The sequence below is a fragment of the Amblyraja radiata genome, chromosome 2 (genome assembly GCF_010909765.2).
Source record: "Amblyraja radiata isolate CabotCenter1 chromosome 2, sAmbRad1.1.pri, whole genome shotgun sequence".
In the NCBI taxonomy this organism is placed as follows: Eukaryota; Metazoa; Chordata; class Chondrichthyes; order Rajiformes; family Rajidae; genus Amblyraja; species Amblyraja radiata.
The window spans coordinates 148,548,464-148,572,622 of NC_045957.1; the positions used below are offsets into that span (position 1 = coordinate 148,548,464).

Here is a 24,159-nt window from a genome sequence, read left to right on the forward strand (position 1 = left end):
CAAAGACTGAATGCGGAATTCATCCCAGAAACAAGGAAAGTTGAATTTGAACACAACAGGCAGAAATGAATGGGTGGCATGATTGGCAGGCAAAGATCTGGTCAAAAGATTCAAGATAGATTCCCATATACATCCCACATCCACTGGCAAGTGGTTATAAAGCAATAATGGACCAGTCCAGGCAAATTTCTAAATCACCAGAACAATCGCCATGTAACATGTCATTATTCATAGGCTTGCTGATAGATGCACCTTTATGATGCCAGGGCTTCACTGTGGCAATGCAACACCTATGTGGACAAGCATATAGTTGTTGCATCCATTCTCATTAATAACAACTAATTACGAAATATAGGAGCTTGTGAGGCTCACTAGAGCGGATTCCCATGACAGCAGGAGAATTTCACTGTGGAATTTGATTAGTATGGGGTTATGGGGAGTAGGCAGGAGAATGGGATCAGGAGGGAGAGATAGATCAGCCATGATTGAATGGCGGAGTAGACTTGATGGGCCGAATGGCCTAATTCTACTCCTATTCCTTATGACCTTATGGTGTCCAAGCCAAATGATCCCCCACCTTATGGTCGTCGACAGATCCTATCACATCTCCAACGTGTGGAATCATACTGGGCTCAGACTGGTTGCTGAGCTTCCTATAGTGACCACTTGGATGTTTCAATGTAACCAAAGATGTTCCTTTAGTTCAAGTTTCTTTTATCAAGTGAGCCAAGAGCACCATTCAAGCACCCTTGTGCCAATGCCAGCTAAAGTGTGGCTGAAGGATAAGGGGCAGGTGTGCAGGAATGGTGGGAGTGGATGTGGGTGAGTCAGCCTGAGGTTGCTCCATACAATCAGGAGGTAGAATTCTCCCACTCAATTCACCCAATTCTCCCAGAAATTAAACATTTTGTTGGGGCATCTCTTTAGGCCTGTGGTTCAGGATGAATAAAGCTCAGAAACGGAAGGTATGACATCTGAATGTAGTTTTTAGGACAATCTGGTCCGCCATGGTCACGAGAACTTAATACTGACATGAGGCCACTTAAACCAATTGAGCAATGACCCATTAAAGTCAGTCTACTTTTCATTGAGCCTTCCTGTGTGTTTCTCATATCTACAAACTCAGATGCAAGATGACTACGAAGAAGGATTACTCCTTTAGGTAATTTTTAGAGGGTCATTGGAGAAAAATCACAGATTCGGTCGCTGAACATCAGGGGCAAACAACTCCAGAATGAAGAAGGGTCTGAACAAGGGTCTCAACCCAAAACAGAACTTATTCCTTTTTTACAGAGATGCTCTCTGCCCCCTGAGTTACTCCAGCTTTTTGTGCCCATGTTTGGTTTAAACCAGCATCTGCAGTTCCTTCCTACACAAGTCCAGAATAAGTCCTTCCTTCCTACACAAGTCACAGAGCGCAGAAGATTATTGGGACACAGCTACCAGCCTTGGAGGGCATCTACCACAACGGTGCCTCAGGAAGGCCGTCAGCATCCATAAAGACTCCTCACACTCTTGTAATGGACTGTTCGAACTACTTCCTTCCGGCAGACGTTACAAGGCCTTCTACTCCCGAACCTCCAGACTCAGGAACAGCTTCATTCCCAGAGCTATAGCGGCTCTGAACCGGCCCTGCTGACTGCCCCCCACCCCCCTGGACTGTCTCCCTCGGATGGTCACGTCACACAGACACATCTGCACTTTAGTCTGTTTGAACTGTTTTGACTATTTTACTGTTCTTTTTACAATCCATGTTCTCGGGATATCAATATCTAAATCCAAATTTCATTAGTTATTTATGTTATGGCATCAGATGGAAGCTGCAGACCAAATCTTGTTGCGCTTATGTGCAATGACAATAAAATATATTATTATTATTTTTATTATTATTATTAATAAGGGTTGCATTATCTGTCACATCCACTCCGCGGCTACAGACCTCAACCTTTATGAATGTAACAATAAGCAAGAGGCCCTTCAGCCCCTTGTGCCCATTCTGTCATACAATTAGATCATAGGTGACCTTTTATTTCAGCAGTCTTTCCAGCACAAACTTCACAATTCTTGATTCCCTCAACACCTAGAATTCTGTCGATCTGTCTGAGCTGCCACAACACTCTCACATCACACTGATGCATATATTACAGCTCACTTAAAACAATATCTTCTACAGATATATAATTTAAAACTGCACAGTTGTTAGAACCTGACAAACAAAAATCAGTGCCCATCACCTTGGCTTAAATTGGAAGTCACAGGGCTGATTAGACTTTAGACTATAGACTTTGGAGAAACGACGCAGAACCAGGGCCTTTAGCCAACCGAATCCGGGCTGAACTACAGCGCATACTAACCTACACACACTAGGGACAATTTACACTTTTACTGAAGCCAATTAACCTACAAACCTGTTTAAGAAGGAACTGCAGATGCTGGAAAATCGAAGGTACACAAAAATGCTGGAGAAACTCAGCGGGTGCAGCAGCATCTATGGAGCGAAGGAAATAGGTAACGTTTTGGGCCGAAACGTTGCCTATTTCCTTCGCTCCATAGATGTTGCTGCACCCACTGAGTTTCTCCAGCATTTTTGTGTAACCTACAAACCTGTACGTCTTTGGATTTTGGGAGGAAACCGGAGCCCCACCCGGAGAAAACCCATGTGGTCTCGGGGAGAACGTACAAACTCCGTACAGACAGCACCCGTATTCAGGATCGAACCTGGGTCTCTGGTGCTGTAAGGCAGAAGCAACGCTACCCCTGCGCCACTGCGCCCCCTCTCTGTTCTTACATGCCACTACATCAAAAAGCCCTTGCAAGCTGTACAGAGGAATAACAGATCTTCCAGCATCTGCAGTTCCTTCTTGAACACTTTGTCTACTCCACTGCGATATCTCCTCAAGGTATGCCTACTTTGAAGAAGTTCTCCTCCTCTCTCCGGAGACAGTTTCACAACCTCCTCTCTAACTGCACATCCTCTGTGATACCTCTCTGTCCTGGGTCTCCTCCATTGCCAGAGTGAGCAACAGCGGAAATTGGAGGAACAGCACCTCATATTCCGTCTGGGGACCTTGCGTCCGGATGGCATTAACATTGAATTCTCCCAATTTTGCTAGCCCTTGCTGTCTCCTCCCCTTCCTTAACCCTCTAGCTGTCTCCTCCCACCATCCCATCCGCCCGCCCTCGGGTTCCTCCTCCTCCCCTTTTTCCTTCCTTCTCCCCCCCACCCCCCATCAGTCTGAAGAAGGGTTTTGGCCCGAAACGTTGCCTATTTCCTTCGCTCCATAGATGCTGCTGCACCCGCTGAGTTTCTCCAGCAATTTTGTGTACCTTTAGAGGAATAACAGGGGTGGTCAGCTCTGGTGCTGAGTTCATTTGAGTATAGTTTAAACTTTGGCACCCTAGCCCAGCACATCAGCTGAACGATGAATTAAAATGAGATTATAAATAGCTTTTACCTCCACCATCCACACTCTAATTACTGTGTAAAACCTCCTGCCATGAGAGGCTACTCAACATTATCAGTTACATAGAAACATAGACAATAGGTGCAGGAGTAGGCCATTCGGCCCTTCGAGCCTGCACCGCCATTCAATATGATCATGGCTGATCATCCAACTCAGTATCCTGTATCTGCATTCTCTCCATACCCCCTGATCCCTTTAGCCACAAGGGCCATATCTAACTCCCTCTTAAATATAGCCAATGAACTGGCCTCAACTACCTTCTGTGGCAGAGAGTTCCAGAGATTCACCACTCTCTGTGTGAAACATATTTTTCTCATCTCGGTCCTAAAAGACTTCCCTCTTATCCTTAAACTGTGACCCCTAGTTCTGGACTTCCCCAACATCGGGAATAATCTTCCTGCATCTAGCCTGTCCAACCTCTTAAGAATATTGTAAGTTTCTATAAGATCCCCCCTCAATCTTCTAAATTCTAGCGAGTACAAGCCGAGTCTATCCAGTCTTGTCTTAACATTACTACAATACTCCAAAGAGTCTTATAATATTTTGTCATTTTTTTCCTCTTGTCAACAAGCTAAATCAAAAGCTGAAGCTTGTTAACACATCCTTCCTACACAAACTCAGGGCCTAATTCTCAAGGCATCAAAGTCAGTGTAAGCAACATTTTTGGAAAGATCTGATTACATAACATTTTAGTGAATTATATGAGTCATTTCCTGGTATGGGAAGGGCAGTTTATGTGCCAATGTTTTCAGCTCTGCGTCCTTGTTTAAACCAAGTAGCGTTGGATTTCTTGCCCTGGACTTTAGAAATTTAATCACGGACAGTTCAGATAAAGTATCCCTTGTTGTCATTCAAACTTTTAGTTTGAACAAAATTACGTACCTTGCAGTCATGACAGAGAATAAAATAACAGAACACACAATGAACACACTTTAACATCCACCACATTGAGTCTACCAGGCACCTCCTCACTGTGATGGAAGGCAAAAGTCTTAAAGTCCTTGTCTCTTCCTTCCTTGTTCTCCCTCTGCGTTGAGGCGATCCAGGCTTTCGATGTTGGCCCCCCCTATAAGATCCCCCCTCAATCTTCTAAATTCTAGCGAGTTCTAGCGAGTTGCCACAGAACCACACACATTTCCTAATTGTATTGGCTGGATGAGCTTGAAAGTGGAATTCACTTTATTTCTCCACTTTGACACAGGCTCATCTCATCAAGATGGCCATCTAATGATTGACACAAAATTGTAAAGGCAAGACTGGTCAGTCCGTTTTAGAAGGAGCGAGGCTAATATTGAGCCAAGATCTTCCTGTTGTCAGATTCTGATTAAATCTTCACATTCACTCTTCAAAGATGATGGAGTATGATAAAATACGTTTCTTCTCTGCTACCCGCTGAGCAGTTCCATGTTTCAATTTTCACCATTTATTTCTTGCTTTCTATATTTTATAGTTCACTTTTCTGACCACCGTTTTTCACGCATGAGTCAGATGGTTATGAGAACATTATCCAGGCTGGTACTCCGGTACAATATTCAAGGACTGTCAGAGGTATCAACTTTTGGCAGCATGTGCATCGAACATAGAACACAAGTTCACAAGTTATATGAGTAGAATTAGGCCTTTTGGTCCATTGAGTCGACTCTGCCATTCAATCATGACTGATTTCTGCCTCATAATCCCAATTTCTTGCCTTTCTCTCCATAACACTCATCCTAATCAAGAATTTAAGAAGGAACTGCAGATGCTGGAAAATCAAAGGTACACAAAAAAAATCCTGGAGAAACTCAGCGGGTGCAGCAGCATCTATGGAGCGAAGGAAATAGGCAACGTTTAGAGCCGATTTCGGCCCGAAACGTTGCCTATTTCCTTCGCTCCATAGATGCTGCTGCACCCGCTGAGTTTCTCCAGCATTTTTTTGTGTACCTAATCAAGAATTTGTCTATCTCTGCCTTAAAAAATATCCACTGACTTGGCCTCCAGAGCACTCTGTGGCAATGAGTTCCACAGATTAACTACCCTCTGAATAAAGAAGTTCCTCCTCACCTCCTTACTAAAAGAGTACCCTTTAATTCTGAGGCCATGATCTCTATCCTAGACTCTCCCACCAGTGGAAACATCCTTCCCACATCTACTCTATCAATGCCTTTTATTATTCTGTAAGTTTCAATGAGGTCCCCCCTCAACCTTCTAAACTCCAACGTGTAGAGGCACAGTGCTGTCAAACAATCATCATATGCGTAGAACATAGAACAGTACAGAATAGGACCAATCACTTCAACCCGCAGCGCCCATGCCAAACATGGCGGCAAGTTAAACTAATGTCCTCTGCCTGCATGTGAACCATATTCTTCCATTCCCGGACAATCTATGTGCCTCTCTAAAAGCCACTATTGTATCTGCCTTCGCCACCACCCCTGGCAGCCACCACTGTCTGTCTAAAAAAATTGACCTGCATATCTCTATACTTATAAAACTGATCTTGGATGTGTGTGTATTTATATGTGTATTTGTGTGTGTTTGTTTGTCTGTGATTCACATCTCCTCGAAAACACGACGCACTAACGGTGACAGCGTGATGGGAAGTTGATCATGGCGGACATTACTCCCTCTGGGAGAGGCCGTCTATGGAGACCTGTGATTCCTCCATCGATCACAGGGACTCGGGGAATCGTGACGCCTTTCCCTCGCTGGTGATCCTGATGGTGGTCCGCCACGATCAACTTCCCATCACATTGTCCCGCACCCTCACCCGCGCCCGCGTGGCAATAACGGCTGCTGCCGCAATGCTCTAGAACTTCAAGGAGCCCAGCGGAGCGCGCAGCACGACCTGAGCAGCAGTTTAAAAACGCTAAGTGACAAATTTAAAGAAGTGAAAGTTAAGAAGCCAAGAAGTACAGAAGACAGAACAGCGCGAGCAGAGGCAGGCAGGCAGAGCCATTGTGACATCATCAGCGAAACCATCTTGTTTAGTTAACAAGTTACTTGAAATTTTTGAACATTTTCATAAATAACTCAGAAAATAATGCATCAATTTTTCAGATGATGCGATTTTTGACATCATGGCGTAAATCTCTATCGGAATATGTAAAAATGTCACCGTTAGCTCGTCGTGTTTTCGAGGAGATGTGAATCACAGACGAACAAATACACACACAAATACACAAATAAATACATCCACATCCAAGATCAGAGTTTTATAAGTATAGAGATAACAGGTTGAAGACGTTATTATAATACCCAAGAATTTTCCAACAAAATGCCGTACGTGTATAGTAACGTTACAAATATGAAATTAAACACAAAAATGACCCAAAAATGCATTTACATATGATTAGCCTATTGCTCTCGGAAGCCCCTAGTGACGTCTCGCGGTACCCTAGCCTTCCGGGGAACCCCGGTTGAGAAATGTTGCATTAACTGTAAAACTTGTTTTCCCCTAGCCCACAGCTAACAATGGTTTCCTTCATCATCATTACTTTTTTGCATATCTTTCGTTTCTTTGTTCTTATCTCGCATCTATATTACCGTCTATATCTCTCATTTCCCTTCTCCATGACTCTCAGTCTGAAGGAAGGACTCGACTCAAATCGTCACCTATTCCTTTTCTCCAGAGATGCTGCCTGACCTGCTGAGTTACTCCAGCTTTTCGTGTCTACCTTCAGCAACTATTTTCTTGATTGCATTCCATGAAACCTGGAATTCTAATCACAAAATCATCCCATTAAACAAGATGTAGTGTAACAATACTTCTATTACTTATACCTCTAGTGCTATATCATCATTTAAAAGAAAAATTGGACAAGTACATGGATAGGCAAGGGATATGGGCCAAACGAGGGCAGTAGATGGGGCATCTTGGTCAGCATGGGCAAGGTGGGCTGAAGGGCCTGCTTCCATGCTGCACGATTCTATGGGTCTATTCCCTTTAATAAGTTAACAAGATATTTTAACAAGTCAAGATCTACTCGATGAAGACAAAAAAGACCGCAGATGCTGAAATTTAGGTCAAAAAACAGAATGCTGGACAAATTCAATGGTTCAAACAGCATCTGTGGAACCAAAAGGAAGGAGTAAGTCGACGTTTCAGGTCGAGCCTCCACATGAAGACTGATTTATTAAATTGTAAATTGATTTGATCATCGGTGTTCTTTGTAGTGAGAACCTGAACTATCCAATGCTCCCACCAGGTGGCAGTAAGAGTCTTTACAGTTAGACTTTGAGTGAGTGCCCCACAGGATAGATGTGACCTTGTACTCAATGTGTGGCGTACGTACGTACGTACGTAACATGTCTAATGAATACCAAACACTTGGTGCTGAACAATTTCAGATTCCAGATTGCAGTGGATGTGACCATTTTAAATATATACTTAAACAAAATAGGATTTTAAACATGAAACTCTTATAGAAACATAGAAAATAGGTGCAGGAGTAGACCATTCAGCCCTTCGAGCCTGCACTGCCATTCAATATGATCATGGCTGATCATCCAACTCAGTATCCTGTACCTGCCTTCTCTCCATACCCCCTGATCCCTTTAGCCACAAGGGCCACGTCTAACTCCCTCTTAAATATAGCCAATTAACTGGCCTCAACTACCTTCTGTGGCAGAGAATTCCACAGATTCACCACTCTCTGTGTAAAAAATGATTTTCTCATCTCGGTCCTAAAAGATTTCCCCCTTATCCTTAAACTGTGACCCCTTGTTCTGGACTTCCCCAACATCGGGAATAATCTTCCTGCATCAAGCCTGTCCAACCCCTTAAGAATTTTGTACGTTTCTATAAGATCCTAAGTTATCTAAGTAAACGCTCAGAGGGCGGCACAGTGCCTTGCAGCGCCAGGGACCCGGGTTTGATCCTGACTATGGGTGCTGTCTGTGTGGAGTTTGTACGTTATCCTTGTGACCGCGTGGGTTTTCTCCGGGTGCTGCGGTTTCCTCCCACACTCCAAACGCGTATAGCTTTGTATGTTAATTGGCTTCAGTAGAAATTGTAAATTGTCCCCAGAGTGTAGTGGCTCGGTGGGCCTAAGGGGCCGTTTCCACGCTGTATCTCTAAAGCTTAAAGTCAAGGGTACATTTCCATGGCCCTTTTTATTTGTTCTCTCGGGACATGGGGTTGCTGACTAGTCTGGGGCTTACTGCTTTTCCCAAAGGCCCTGGCATTGAATTGCTTCACATTCAGTCAATCACATTGTTTTAGAAGGAACTGCAGATGCTGGAAAATCGAAGGTACACAAAAATGCTGGAGAAACTCAGCGGGTGCAGCAGCATCTATGGAGCGAAGGAAATAGGCAACGTTTCACGTTTCACGTTGCCTATTTCCTTCGCTCCATAGATGCTGCTGCACCCGCTGAGTTTCTCCAGCATTTTTGTGTACAGTCAATCACATTGTTGTGGCAGTGAGCCACATATATTCCTGCAAACTCTCTTCAGAGCACAAACATGGAGCATTTTTGTTCATATTTCATACTTCTCAAGAAGTCATTAATAGTGTTTAATTGCCATATGTACTGAAAACGTAACAATGAAATTCTTACTTGCAGCAGCATGACATGTCTGTAAGCACATTCTCATTCTCCGATTTATTTAATTGCAACTTTAAACCCACTCAAATGGCCGTCAATTCCACCATCAGCTACCATGGGGCAATTTACAGCATCCGTGTAACACACTAACCAGCATGTGTTTGGGATATGGGGGGGGGGGGGGGAGGGGAGCATCCAGTGGAAACCCATGTGGTCACAGATAGACACAAAATGCTGGGGTAACTCAGTGGTTCAGGCAGCATCTCTGGAGAAAAGTCTCTGGAGCAGTCTGAAGAAGAGTCCCAACCCGAAACGTCACCTATCTATTTTCTCCAGGGATGCTGCCTGAGTTACTCCAGCACTTTCTGTCGATCTTTGGTCTGCTGCTCCTTCAGATTCAGATTCAATCTTTACTGTCATTGTGCAGTGTACAGTACAGTGACAACGAAATGCAGTTAGCATCTCACCCAGAAGAGCGAACATAGAATAATGAGCAATAAATATATATACGTACATACAGTAGTAGTAGTGCAATTTTTCTGGGGGAAGGAGTGTCCGGGGGGGGGGGGGGGGTGACTGGCAATCACCAAGGTGCAGAGTTAAGTAGTGTAACAGCCGCATAAAAGAGCTGTAATCGATGAACAGCATTCTCATGTAGGTGTCTCTGTTGTCGAGGTGGGAGAGGGCGGAGTGAAGTGCCGTTGAGACTTCTTGCGGTAGGCGAACTGATAGGGGTCCAGTGTGGGAGGTAGGCAGCCTTTGAGGTGTGCCAGGACCAGCCTCTCGAAGCACTTGGTGATGATGGTTATTACATGTGGTCACAGGTTGGGTTTGATCGTGCAAATTCAAAAGAGAAGTACCCTTTCCTCCCAAGTGTTGCAATGTATAGCACAACTGTTGGTGGTTTGAGGAAAATATGGTGGCCCAGAGAAGATGGTAAACCCTTACCAGTCAATGCTGGCAGAAACTCAAGATTGCCAATGAATTGAAAGTTGATATCCTGGACAGTCAGAGGACAAGTCAGACAAAAGTGACCAGAGAGATGCTTCACAAGATCATATTGCAATATTTTATTTTAGCAGGATCTTTGGTGGATTGAGAAAAAATGTGTTTTAAGGCCTCAGATCTGGGACAAGATTAGACAGCAGCGATCACTGGTCTCCCATGTGCTTCTGAAACATGGACTATCTTCAACTTAGGACACTGGTAAATTACCACCACGCATACTCCACAAAATCCTCCAAATTCACTGGAAAGACATGCAGCCCATTGCCAGTGTCTTCTTCAAACCTATATCTCCAGCATTAAGGGTCTAGTTGCACATGGTTGGCTCCATTGGACAAGCCATGTCATTCTTATGCTTCACTCAAATGACCACAAAACAGACCCTCTCTTCCAAGCCCTGCACATGCAGACTTTGAAAAAGATACAAAGATATGGTCAAAGCTTTGAGAAATAATGCACCATCACCAGTGATGGCTGGAAATCTCTGGCCCACAGCGTTAAACATAGAGGAGGAATACTCAGGATGGTCTCAAGAACCTCCATGAATCGGGAACACACAGTCTAGAGTAGGCAGTGGGGGGAAACACACCTCCCTATCTGATGCCTCCCCATGCAGAAGTGGATGCAGTTTCCACATTGGCCTCATCAGCCACTCCAGAACTGAAGAGAACCAGAATGGAATATGTTATTCACGATCTCAAGGGACTGCCTAAAAGAAAGAAGAGTAAGTGTGTGCTCTGTACTGCCTAATATCTTGCACATCAAGCCAAGTTCAAGGATGTCTCAAAGCAGGAAAGATATAGGGAGTACGGAGGGGGAATGTGACATCTCCGGGTTTGCGGATGACACAAAGCTGGGTGGCGGTGTGAGCTGCGAGGAGGATGTTTAGAGGCTGCAGGGTGATTGGGCAGATGTATGGCAGGTGCAGTATAATGTGGATCAATGTGAGGCTAAACAGGAAGGCAGATTATTATCTGAATGGTGTCATATTGGGAAAACGGGGAACCTGGGTGTGCTTGTACATCAGTCACTGAAAGTAAGCATGCAGATACAGCAGGCAGTGAAGAAAGCTAATGGCATGTTGGCCTTCATTGCGAGAGGATTTGAGTTTAGGAGCAAGGAGGTCCTACTGCAGTTGTACAGGGCCCTGGTGAGACTGCACCTGGAGTATTGTGTACAATTTTGGTCTCCTAATTTGAGGAAGGACATTATTGCTATTGAGGGAGTGCAGCGTAGGTTCATCAGGTTATTTCCCGGGATGGCAGGACTGACATATGATGAAAGAATGGGTCGACTGAGCTTGTATTCATTGGAATTTAGAAGGGTGAAAGCGGATCTTATAGAAACATATAAAATTCTTTGGACAGGCTGGATGCAGGAAAATTGTTCCCGATGTTTGGGGTGCCCAGACCAGGGGTCACAGTTTAAGAATAAGGGGTAAGACAGAGATGAGGAAAAACGTTTTCACCCAGAAAGTTGTGAATCTGTGGAGTTCTCTGCCACAGAAGGCAGTGGAGGCCAATTCACTGAATGTTTTCAAGATGGCATTAGATTTACTCTTTGGTATAAGGAATTAAGGGATATGGAGAGAATGAAGGAACGGGGTACTAATTTTAGATGATCAGCCATGATCATATTGAATGGCGGTGCTGGCTGGAAGGGCCGAATGGCCGACTCCTGCATCTATTTGTCTATGTTTCTATGTAAACAATCCAGATATTAGGAGCCAGACAACATGAAAAATGATGCATGAGAAGCCAATAGATTTTTTTAGCGATACCGTGTGGGAATGGGCCCTTTGTCCCATCGACCAGCGATCCCCGCACATTAACACTATCCAACTTATTTTTCTTGATTTCCTAATTCCATTTCTTTAGCCTCAGTAATCCCTGATGCGATATCAGGCTTTCATGTTCTCCACTTCTCTAAAAATGCCCTGAGACTTTTAGATGGGGATTTTCCTCAGGTGATGTTTTTATTAATAGTTTCTGACCTTTCCCATTGCTCCTGCAGAAGACAGGCTTAATGTATGAATCTGCAGTCAGATTATTCAGTCAAACCTGCCTTCATACCTCTCACTGCCAGCTAGCATTCATCATACAAAACAAATTACAAACTGCTCAGTTTTTCTTTCAAAATAAAAATGAGGATTCAATTCACATCGGAATGAAATCCTTGTGCTGCTGGTCTGCACAAAGCTCTGAATCACAGTTGCTCCCGCTGGGACTCTGCAACAAGAGAGTACCAATCTGCTTCACTCAACCTATTCAATGCCTGGAGTGAAACAAGAGCAGGATAAGCCAAACATAAAAGCTTGCTATTTGGAGGCCGAGGAGTTAAGGAATCACTTTCTGCTGAATGATAATACCTAACAATTAGTGAGTTGGGAAAAGAATAAGATTAAAATGAAAAGAAACTGAAATAGCGACCCAAGTCACTTAAACCCACTCACTTCAAAGGAGAGGCAATTTGGTAATTAAAAAATTATGGTGGCGCAGTGGTAGAGTTGCTGCCATACAGCGCTGGAGACCCGGGTTTGATCCTGACTACGGGTGCTGTCTGTACGGAGTTTGCACGTTCTCCCCGTGACCACGTGGGTTTTCTCCAAAATCTTCAGTTTCCTCCCACACTCCAAAGACGTACAGGTTTGTAGGTTAATTGACTTGGTATAAATGTAAATTGTCCCTATCGGGTGTACTATGGTGCTAGTGTGCGGGAATCGCTGGCCGGTGCGGACTCGGTGGGCCGAAGGGCCTTTTTCCGCGCTGAGTATCTAAACTAAACTGAAAAAGTAGGGCTCCATGTGATTTAATTATTAACCTACATTGGCCAAGTTCTCAGACCTCAGAAACTCATCAAGTGATGAGAATGTTTCACCACCGGGTGGCGCCCGTAATGGCCGCCTCGCGAGCAGTCTGTCTTGTCCCTTCTGTTTTTATTATTTTAAGTCTGTCTTGAGTGTTTGTTTTAATGTCTCTTGTGACAATAACATTGAATCTTGAAGGGTTGAACATGTCAGGCCCACCAGTTAGATATTTTGCAGTGTCTATTCTAGACAGAACAAGGCCGCCAATAACCTTACCATCCTACCATGGTCTCCCCATCTTGACCACCACATGTGCCTCCTTCCCAACAACACCTCCACGACTGCTCCCGACCGGCACACCCCGACCACCATCTCAACTACTTGCACACCATCGCGCTCACAAAGCCTCTCACCACCTGCAGTACAGAAAGCACCCGTCGTCTCACCCCTACCACACCTACCTGTTCATCTTGGTTGGGGCCTTGTGCTGCTGGCTTCCCTCCTGATGGACCTCCATCTTGCCAATTAGACTGCCATGTGGAAAGCCATCAGAAAGAAAAATAAATAGGTCCTACAGTTAACAAAAAAGCAGGAAGTACAGGAAACCCATTCTGTTGGGTTTTCCAACCTCAAATCAGCGCCCTCCCCCCACGTGGTTTACCTATCTGGGCTAAAATTGAGGCCTGGGCACTTGCTGTTTCATTTCCCTGACCTGTTATCTGTTATCGGGCTTTAAACTCAGCATTCACATGGCTGAGTCTGATATTGTAGGTTCAAGCCCTGTAGCAAATATCTCAGACTGTAATTGCAATGTCCAGAGATTTCTGCACTGCAAGCTGTCCATCTCTTGACCAGATATTAGATCGAGGCCTCGCCCATTTGCACATTTGCAGTGCAAAACATCAATGGAGAACCTTATGCAATGAAGATAACTGGTGTGAATCAGGTAAAGAGGGAAGGGCCCATTCCTGGTTTGTTGTACCTCTACTTTACAGGTACATGGGCCATTGTGGGTATTCTGATAATATCCAGGGTACTGTATATCATGATGGGCACCACACGCTTACAGAGGGAAGATTTGATGTTAAAGCACACACCGCATACACGGGACGAACCAGCAAATGAATGCACAGAGACATGGCAAGTTTGCACCCGAGCATGAAGAGAAAAGGAACTTAAAAATGCAAAGTGCAGTAAGAAGGTGGTGCATCGCTAAAGAAACAGTATGGCATAATGAAGAAGAAATGAAGATGGGTTGTACTAGTGAGTGAAAAACAATGGAAGGATGAGTACTGAAAAATGCACACATTGTATTATTGTCCGCAATGACAGCACTGAAGATCAGTCTTCATGTGGTTCCATCTGTTAAAAATGTTCCATGTATATTTATTCCCAAGGTGGCAGTCAATAATTAGTTTCTATTACCAAGAAGGAAGTTTCAAGTTCTTTCCTTCTGGGTATGCTTGTAAGCTGGCAACGCAACGCAACGCAACGCAACGATCTAGATAATCCAGCAGATGAGTGTGTCCGACAAGGAGAATTGTCTTTGAGTCAGAATTAGAAGTAATATAATGCATAGCAGGAGGGCCTCTGATTCAACATATTGTATCTGTGCTTGTTGTGAAAGTGCCACCCAGTCTATTCCCTCTTTATAACCATATAACCATATAACAATTACAGCACGGAAACAGGCCATCTCGGCCCTTCTAGTCCGTGCCGAACACTTATTCTCACCTAGTCCCATCTACCTGCACTCAGACCATAACCCTCCATTCTTTTCCCGTCCATATAACTATCCAATTTATTTTTTAATGATAAAATCGAACCTGCCTCCACCACTTCCACTGGAAGCTCATTCCACACCGCTACCACTCTCTGAGTAAAGAAGTTCCCCCTCATGTTACCCCTAAACTTCTGTCTCTTAATTCTCAAGTCATGTCCTCTTGTTTGAATCTTCCCTACTCTCAATGGGAAAAGCTTATCCACGTCAACTCTGTCTATCCCTCTCATCATTTTAAAGACCTCTATCAAGTCCCCCCTTAACCTTCTGCGCTCCAAAGAATAAAGATCTAACTTGTTCAACCTTTCTCTGTAACTTAGTTGCTGAAACCCAGGCAACATTCTAGTAAATCTCCTCTGTACTCTCTCTATTTTGTTGACATCCTTCCTATAATTAGGCGACCAAAATTGTACACCATACTCCAGAATTGGCCTCACCAATGCCTTGTACAATTTTAACATTACATCCCAACTTCTATACTCAATGCTCTGATTTATAAAGGCCAGCACACCAAAAGCTTTCTTTACCACCCTATCTACATGAGATTCCACCTTCAGGGAACTGTGCACAGTTATTCCCAGATCCCTCTGTTCAACTGCATTCCTCAACTCACTACCATTTACCATGTACGTCCTATTTTGATTTGTCCTGCCAAGATGTAGCAGCTCACACTTATCAGCATTAAACTCCATCTGCCATCTTTCAGCCCATTCTTCCAAATGGCCTAAATCTCTCTGTAGACTTTGGAAATCTACTTCATTATCCACAACACCACCTATCTTAGTATCATCTGCATACTTACTAATCCAATTTACCACACCATCATCTAGATCATTGATGTACATGACAAACAACAGTGGACCCAACACAGATCCCTGTGGCACCCCACTAGTCACCGGCCTCCAACCTGACAAACATCCATCCACCATTACTCTCTGGCATCTCCCATTCAGCCACTGTTGAATCCATCTTGCTACTCCACCATTAATACCCAACAATTGAACCTTCTTAACCAACCTTCCATGAGGAACCTTGTCAAAGGCTTTACTGAAGTCCATATAGACAACATCCACTGCTTTACCCTCATCAATTTCCCGAGTAACCTCTTCAAAAAATTCAAGAAGATTAGTCAAACATGACCTTCCAGGCACAAATCCATGTTGACTGTTCCTAATCAGACCCTGTTTATCCAGATGCTTATATATATTATCTCTAAGTATCCTTTCCATTAATCTGCCCACCACTGACGTCAAACCTATCAAGAACCTATCAATCTCCAGTCAATATCATCTGAACTCTCTCCAGCCATTCGCACATCCTTCCCATAATGTGATCAGAACAGCACACAGTACTGTTCCATAATAAGGTTGAATTAAAATGAATATGATCGCAACTACAAAAATACCCTCTAACAGGTTGTTGGATTTGGTTTGGAGCCTCAAGGAATCCAAACCTTTGGCGCAAAATCTTAACCCTCGAGTATGGCCATGAGCAGTGAACACCAAAGTAACCAGAATCCTTGAACTGCTACTCCTTGGGATGCCCCCAGGATATTGCTGGAGACCACAAACTCAACTGCGCAATCAGACACTTATACATATTTCAGATAGTTGACATACGCTGCATTGTCAGGGGCTGGCAGGTACTTGGACCATGCCTGTCATGGGCCGGTCATTACGAGAGGATGCTTAGATTCCCAGCATTGAACAGCTTCCTAAGGGTATTGGATGTAAACGGCAGCACTCACTAGAGGCTGTAAAAACATCCCCAGTTCATTAGCCAGAGAGGTTCCATTCCATTAAACTCCCAATGGTCTGCATCCACATTAAATCTCCCCCCACTGTGGGATGCAAGATGTAGCAATGATTCACTTGGCCTATAGTCTCCCACCCTGCTTGATACAAACAGATTTATGTGTTGCCCTACTGGGCACCAAATGAGAACCATTAAAAATACGGCTGGTGATCCCAGTAAAGATCCCAAGCAACGAGGCCACAATTAAAGACACAAGCCCACCAGAAACATGTGTGGGAAGGAACTGCAGATGCTGGTTTACACCGAGGATAGACACCAAATGCTGGAGTAACTCAGCGGGACAGGCAGCATCATCTCTGGAGAGAAGGAATGGGTGACATTTTTGTTAGGAAGGAACAGCAGATGCTGGCTTAAACTGAAGATAAACACAAAATGCTGGAGTAAATCAGTGGAACAGGCAGCATCTCTGGAGAGAAGGAATGGGCGACGTTTCGGGTCGAGAACCTCCTTCAGGCATTTCTGTTCGAGACCTTCAGACCTTCTGCAGTCTGAAGGGTCTCAACCCCAAACCATTCCTTCTCTCCAGAGATGCTGCCTGTCCTGCTGAGTTACTCCAGCATTTTGTGTCTGTCCACCAAAAACATATCGGTACTAATATTGATAAAGTAATCAGGTAAGGTGTTACTTCCTGAAAAATCTGGAGGCCTAACCACCATGACTGGAGACTTTAATACCCACCAGCTAGAGTCTCAAGAATGGTGGTGAGTACTGCATGTTCCACATGGCAGAGCAGAGAGATGATCCTTCATCAGCAGATGTGGAAAAGCACAAGGAGGAGCATGATGATAGTACAGGCAGTACCTGAGGAGTTTCTGCTGCTCCTCATTAGTAAGGTTGAACTATCATACAAATGCTCATGTCAGAAGGAACTGCAGATGCTGGTTTATACCAAAGATAGATACAAATTGGTGGAGCAACTCAGTGGGTCAAGCAGCATCTCTGGAGAAAAGGAATGGGTGATGTTTCAGGTTGGAACCCTTCTTTAGACCCAGCGTTCTGAATAAGGATCCCGACCCAAAACTTCATCCGTTCCTCTTCTCCAGAGATGTTGCCTGACCCGCTGAGTTGCTCCACCACTTTATTTCCACTTTCTATGTAAAAGCTCGATTATTTGCCATACGAGACCCCCACTGGACATAGAGTATCTACGTTAATCGATGGTGAGCATGTGCAATGGCACACACGCAGTGTAAGGAAGGAGTCATCAGCATCATTGTACATCTTGCTGTAAGGCGAAGGCCTTGTTGAGATTAAAAACTTGAAGTAGAGCTCTTGAGGAAAGGCACTGTCATAATGGAAACACAAAAAAATGCTGGAGATATTCAGCTGGTCAGGCAGCAACCATGAAGGGAGATGCAAGGTCAATACGTCAGCTCAATATGCTTTCCTCCAAACAGATATTTTAACGATTGCGTTTCATATGATCAGATCTCAGATCCAGACATCAGCAATGTGCCTGGATGAAATAGAATTTCATCAATAGTAAAATGTGAGACCCACACCCTCCCCCGAGACTAATGGCCAGCATTCTAGTCACGCTATTTGTATGGGGGGGGGGGGGGAATGCACCCTTCAGCAAACACAGACTGACTGCCCTAACGCTCTTGGGAACTCTATGCTCTCTTCTCGTGCAGAAATGGAATGGAGAGGCGGCTAAAGAGGGTGAGAGAGCACGGGTTGAATGTATCGGTGGTTTACTGATGATGAGAGGAATGAAAATACAAAGAGATGCAATGTTGAATGTTAATAGTAGCTGGGATTGAGGTAGAATGTAGAGGCAGATGGAGGGTTGACTTGCAAGCAAACTAGTGAGATGATTGATCTGTTGCGGTAGATTTAAAGGGCGGACAAGTGGGTTGGTGAGAGGATGTAGCGGATATGCCACCAGGCTCGTGTTTCCTGATGTGATGAGGTCATTGAACAGTACATAGAAACATAGAAACATAGAAAATAGGTGCAGGAGTAGGCCATTCGGCCCTTCGAGCCTGCACCGCCATTCGATATGATCATGGCTGATCATCCAACTCAGTATCCCATCCCTGCCTTCTCTCCATACCCCCTTGATCCCTTTAGCCACAAGGGCCACATCTAACTCCCTCTTAAATATAGCCAATGAACTGGCTTCAACTACATTCTGTGGCAGAGAATTCCACAGATTCACCACTCTCTGTGTAAAAAATGATTTTCTCATCACGGTCCTAAAAGACTTCCCTCTTATCCTTAAACTGTCACTCGAAGGGCAGAATGGCCTACTCCTGCACCTATTTTCTATGTTTCTATGTCTATGATTCTAATATTGTTATAGTACCTCCTATTGTATTGTATTCAAATTTATTGTCATTGTCTCAATTAGAGACAACGAAATGAATTTTGCTTACAGGTATTGTTCCATATACCTATTATAGTACCTCTATGGCAGCTTGTTCCATATACCACCCTCTATGTGAAAAGGTTGTCCCTCAGGATCTTTGCACTTTCACCTTAAACCTATGCCCCCCTACTTCTTGATTTTCCTACTTTGCGAAAAGAGTTTACCCTATCTATTCTTCTCATAATCTTATACACCTCTCTTAAGAACGCTCCTTATCCTCCAGTGCTCCAAGTAATAAAGTCCTAGCCTGTCCAATCTCTCCCTATAACTAAGTCCTGGCAACACCATTGCAAACCTTCTCTGTACTCTTTCCAGCCTTACAACATCCTCCCCATAGCAGGGTGACCAAAACTGAACACGTACTCCTAATGTGGCTTCACCAATGTCTTCTACAACTGTAACACAACATCCCAACATCTGTACTCAACATCCTGACTGATGAAGGCCAATGTGCCAAAAGCATTCTTCACCCCCCTATCGACCTGTGACAAAGCTTTCAAGGAACCATGCACCTGCGCTCCTAGATCCCTCTGCTCTACAACACTACCCGACCCCCTGCTATCCACTGTGAAGGTCCTGGACTGGTTTGACTTCCCAAACAAAAAAAACCTTGCAGTTATCTACATTAAACCCCATTAACTATTCTTCAGCCCACTTGCCCAATTTTTGATAACCATCTTCGTCACTATCTACAATACCACTCACTTTAGCGTCATCTGCAAACATATGAATCATGCCTTCGGCATCCTCATCCAAATAGTTGATGTACACCACAAAGAGCAATGGGCCCAGCACCGATCCCTGAGGCACACTGTTAATCACAGGCCTCCGGTCCGAAAAACAACCTCCCGCCATCACCCCCCATTTTTCCTTTCATGAACCCAATCAGTATTGCGTGAAGATAGACACAAAAAGCTGGAGTAACTCAGTGGGTCAGACAGCATCTCTGGAGAAAAAGAATAGGTGACGTTTTGGGTCGAGACCCCCTTCAGACTAAGACATAGTGTGATCCTGTTTCTAAAACATAAGATTATTTCTGCTACTTTTTAAAATATCCAACAATCTTTTGGTTCTACTGCCATTGTGCTTACATTTTCAGAGAGTTGTACATCCTCTGCTCCTCCACTTCTTTAGAGTTTGGTATAAATTTCCACTCCTTCCAAGATTTTAACATCTCATGTTTTTCTAAATTAAGTGCCCCATATCACAACAAGGACTACACATTATAATGTATTTGGAAACTATGTAAAGTTAAAGCCCCAATACTCCCCACCGCATTTACTCCATGCAATTATGCACGTTACAGACACTCCCAGTCACCTGGAAATATTTAATCTCTCTAGAGAAGTGAAAAACCAGATAAACATTCAGAAAATGTAATCTGAATTTAGTCTGAAGAAGGGTTTCGGCCCGAAACGTTGCCTATTTCCTTCTCTCCATAGATGCTGCCGCACCTGCTGAGTTTCTCCAGCACTTTTGTCTACCCAGGAAATTTAATGGTTGTCGGGTGAGGGAAGTTGAAGGAGAAGCCATTAGACATAGAAACATAGAAAATAGGTGCAGGAGGAGGCCATTCGGCCCTTCGAGCCAGCACCGCCATTCATTGTGATCATGGCTGATTGTCCTCAATCAATAACCCGTGCCTGCCTTCTCCCCATATCCCTTGACTCCACTAGCCCCTAGAGCTCTATCTAACTCTCTTAAATCCATCCAGTGGTTTGGCCTCCACTGCCCACTACTCTCATTTCGCCACTACCATTGGGAAGAAGGTTCAGGGGCCTGAAAACATATAAACATAGAACTTAGGTGCAGGAGTAGGCCATTCGGCCCTTCGAGCCTGCACCGCCATTCAATATGATCATGGCTGATCATCCAACTCAGTATCCTGTACCTGCCTTCTCTCCATGCCCCCTTATCCCTTTAGTCACAAGGGCCACATCTAACTCCCTCTTAAATATAGCCAATGAACTGGCCTCAACTACCTTCTGTGGCAGAGAATTCCAGAGATTCACCACTCTCTGTGTGAAAAATGTTTTTCTCATCTCGGTCCTACAAGATTAAACTGTGATTAAGATTAAACCTTATCCTTAAAATGTTTTTTATGTTCTAAAACTCTTATTAATGTTATGTCTGTTCTTTCTTTATGTGCTGCAAAATGGCAATAAGCATTTCTCTACACCTAGTGTGTATGTGACTAATAAAATACCTTTGACCTACCTTTGACCTTTGATCGCTTGTTCTGGACTTCCCCAACATCGGGAACAATCTTCCTGCATCTAGCCTGTCCAACCCATTAAGAATTTTGTAAGTTTCTATAAGATCCCCCCTCAATCTTCTAAATTCTAGCGAGTACAAGCCATGGCAATAAACTAAACTGAACTGACACAAATGTGCGCTTGCTTCGTTCAAGTTGGGATGCGTGCGTAAAACATAGATGGTCACTACATGGTTGGCATGAAGAAATGGAAACTTCCTTACCTTCTTGTAAAGACTCCTTAGATCTCGATATTGCCACATGCTGTTCAGGACCTGAGATGCTGCCTTCACCACCTTGGGCGAGTGTCTGTGTGTAAAACAACACACCCCAGTTTAGATACTACATACAAATTGGCTCTGCATTGACATAACCGAAAACGTAGAGGGGAGAAAATTGAGAAGGGTCGTTTAGAGAGAAATGAAAATAGAGTGAAGCTGACAGTGCAATTGGTGTGAATTTGTCATCTTTACATTTGTTGTCTCACAAGTGTTTTGCTTCAAATTAAGGGTGAAACAAACAAGTCTGAACAAATGGTTTCTAAAGGTTAATGTAGTGTATGATTGATTTTGCTCAGTAGTCAGAACCAGAACATATACATGTGTGCTCGCCGTGACAAGAAGCAGAAATGTTGAATCATTCGTCTTTCTTTTGAAATACGAGGCTGACTTTGTATTTGAGTGGGATGGATACCACACAGAACTGGCTGACAAAAATGCTGGAGAAACTCAGCGGTTGAGGCAGCATCTATAGATGCTGCCTCACCCGCTGAGTTTCTCCAGCATTTTTGTCTACCTTCGATTTTTCCAGCACTGCAGTTCTTTCTTAAACACAGATCTGGCTGGTCTTTCTTGAGAATGTGAAGTTATCATAGTTATTATCATCATTGGATACAGGGTCGGAGGAAAAGTGCAGAACCCTACCCTGGGTTTTGGACTAGAGAGGGATGGAGGAGCTTAAATGTAAACCTGGACACAAGAATGTGTTTCGTTTTCAACCCTGCCCAAAGCAATTTTACTTCGGAGTCACGTGAGTGACTACGTGAAGCACCCGCTCAGTGCGCAGGCGCGGCATTACGCCAGCAGTGCAACAGCGGCTGCCACGGGAGTTAGGCTGTCCCGTAACAGGATGAACCGGACCGTCAGGTGAGTACCCTGAGGTCGGGTTTTCTTTTACAGATGAGCCTTTTTCTGCTTGTGTTTTTTACAGGCAGAGAAAAAGGCTCTGGAACAAAACTGTCCCCCGTTTTCCCGTTGGGGAGGGGGGCAGCAACAGGCGGTAGGAGCGACCCGGTGTTCCATAATTCCCCGACACCGTGCCGAGGCCAGCCCGCTAGTACCTGAGCAGCGGGCTGGACGCATAGCCACTCGAGAGGCATCCGGCAGGTGTTCCCGATGTCGGACGGGACGTCTCTCCACCCGCACGGGGGGAGAGAGAGCCGCCTGAGCCGCTGGAGCGGCTCACGGAGCAGATGCCTGCGAGACGCGCTGCTTGAGGGGCGCTCTCGCATCTACAAGGCAAAAGCTCCAGAAGAACATGTTCCCCGCTCGACTCCAGCGGAGGAGCGTTCCATTGCAGGGGGGGGGGCAGCAACAGGCGGTAGGAACAATTACCGGTCGCCCCGCTATCCCCATCACCACGCCGAGCCCAGTCCCGCTAGTGCCTGAACTGCGGGCTGGATGTCTAGCCATCCGAACAGGCATCCGGCCGGTGGCGTCCGATTCGTCGGACGGGGACATGTCTCCACCTAAATAGAGGAGAGACAGCCGCCTGAGCTGCATCCAACAGCAATTGGAGCAGCTCCAGCGAGATGCGCAGAAAGAGCGCTCTCACGGAGGGAGGTCAGGCACCCCCTCCACAGTGCCTCATGCACTGCCCTCTGCTCCCTCATTACTGGAGGCTAGCATTGGTGACCAGGGCTGGGCTGGTCTGGAACAGGGGCAGGCGGACGAATTCGGGAGTATGCCAGGGGTGCAGGAACATGAAGAGCTGTTGGGTGTGATGGACCGCTTGTAGCAATCCCACGGGCTGGAGCACCGCTGGAACCAAGAATGGCGGCCAACATCAACCATTACTGGAAAAGGTGCTCGCTGAGGTGCTGAAACAACACAGCACCAGAAAACGGTGAGGCCCTCAAAGTAAAAAGTGTCAACAGCCAAATCTGGGGGCATGTGGGTCACACATCCAGACCCAAGAACTCAAACTACAGCGGATCCTAAGGCTCCTGACGTCAGCCATCACAGCCTTTGCTCGTTCCGTGGAGACCACGGAGATGGATACCTGCCAGCAGGATGTGCTGGCATTAATGTGTACCACACAATTTGAGATCAACAATCTCCGGAGGGAAACATAAGACCTGCCCTCAATCCCAAATTTGCTGGCTTGTGTAAAGCCCCAGCTGCGGAGACGGACGCGCTGCTATTTGGGAAAGACTTCAATAAAAACTGAAGGAGATGCAGGAAGCATCAAAAACCTTCGGCCTAATGAGGGCAGGCCCCGGGACGAGCAAACCAAGACCTCCGATACCCAAGTGGCAGCACCCCACGGCATCCACCAGTCGACGTCCACAATATGGGACTGGTGAACGCTTGGGGTCCGCACATTATCCCCAAAGATCTTTCAGATCAGGGCCCACAGCGGACCCTCTGGAAAATGCGCCTCCCCCCAACATCACCAGCACGTCAGAACAAAATCTTCAGGAAAATGAAGAAACAGAATCGCCAATAACCATGGAGGTAGGTGGGTCTGGTCCCTACCAGCATATAGAGAATAAGGGTGCTTTATTAACAGGGGGGAGATTACACTTGTTTAAAGAAGCATGGGGTATGGTCACGAGTGACAAGTATATACTCAACAACATTACAGGATATAAAATACAATTCATGTCAGAAAAAACGCTGCCAGTTCAACAATGGCCCCAAAGGGTATTTCTCCCTCCGTCAAAGAGAAACGTGAGGGACAAGCTGAACTGGTGAGACTTATCACAAAGGGGGTCATCGAAAAGACCAAACATGAACCTTTGGAAATTGTATCGAATATATTCACTAAAACCAAAAAAGATGGTGTCTGTCGCATCATCATTGACTTAACATCAATAAACAAATTTGATAAGTATATACATTTCAAAATGGAGACA

General features: G+C 44.9%; 1 protein-coding gene across 8 annotated transcripts in view; it reads right to left on the bottom strand.

Annotated features, from left to right (window-relative positions):
• ctnnd2 (catenin delta 2) overlaps positions 1 to 24,159 on the bottom strand; it is a 1,121,748-nt gene that overhangs the window by 38,806 nt on the left and 1,058,783 nt on the right. For 6 of the 8 annotated variants that reach the window (XM_033017096.1, XM_033017086.1, XM_033017077.1 and 3 more), the window contains 2 exons: positions 21,248 to 21,332; positions 13,265 to 13,333 (listed from right to left, as the gene is read on the bottom strand). In XM_033017096.1, coding sequence (XP_032872987.1) covers positions 13,265 to 13,333; positions 21,248 to 21,332 — 154 coding nt within the window. The remainder of the gene's footprint in view (positions 1 to 13,264; positions 13,334 to 21,247; positions 21,333 to 24,159) is intronic. The other 2 variants (XM_033017092.1, XM_033017080.1) reach the window with 1 other exon arrangement.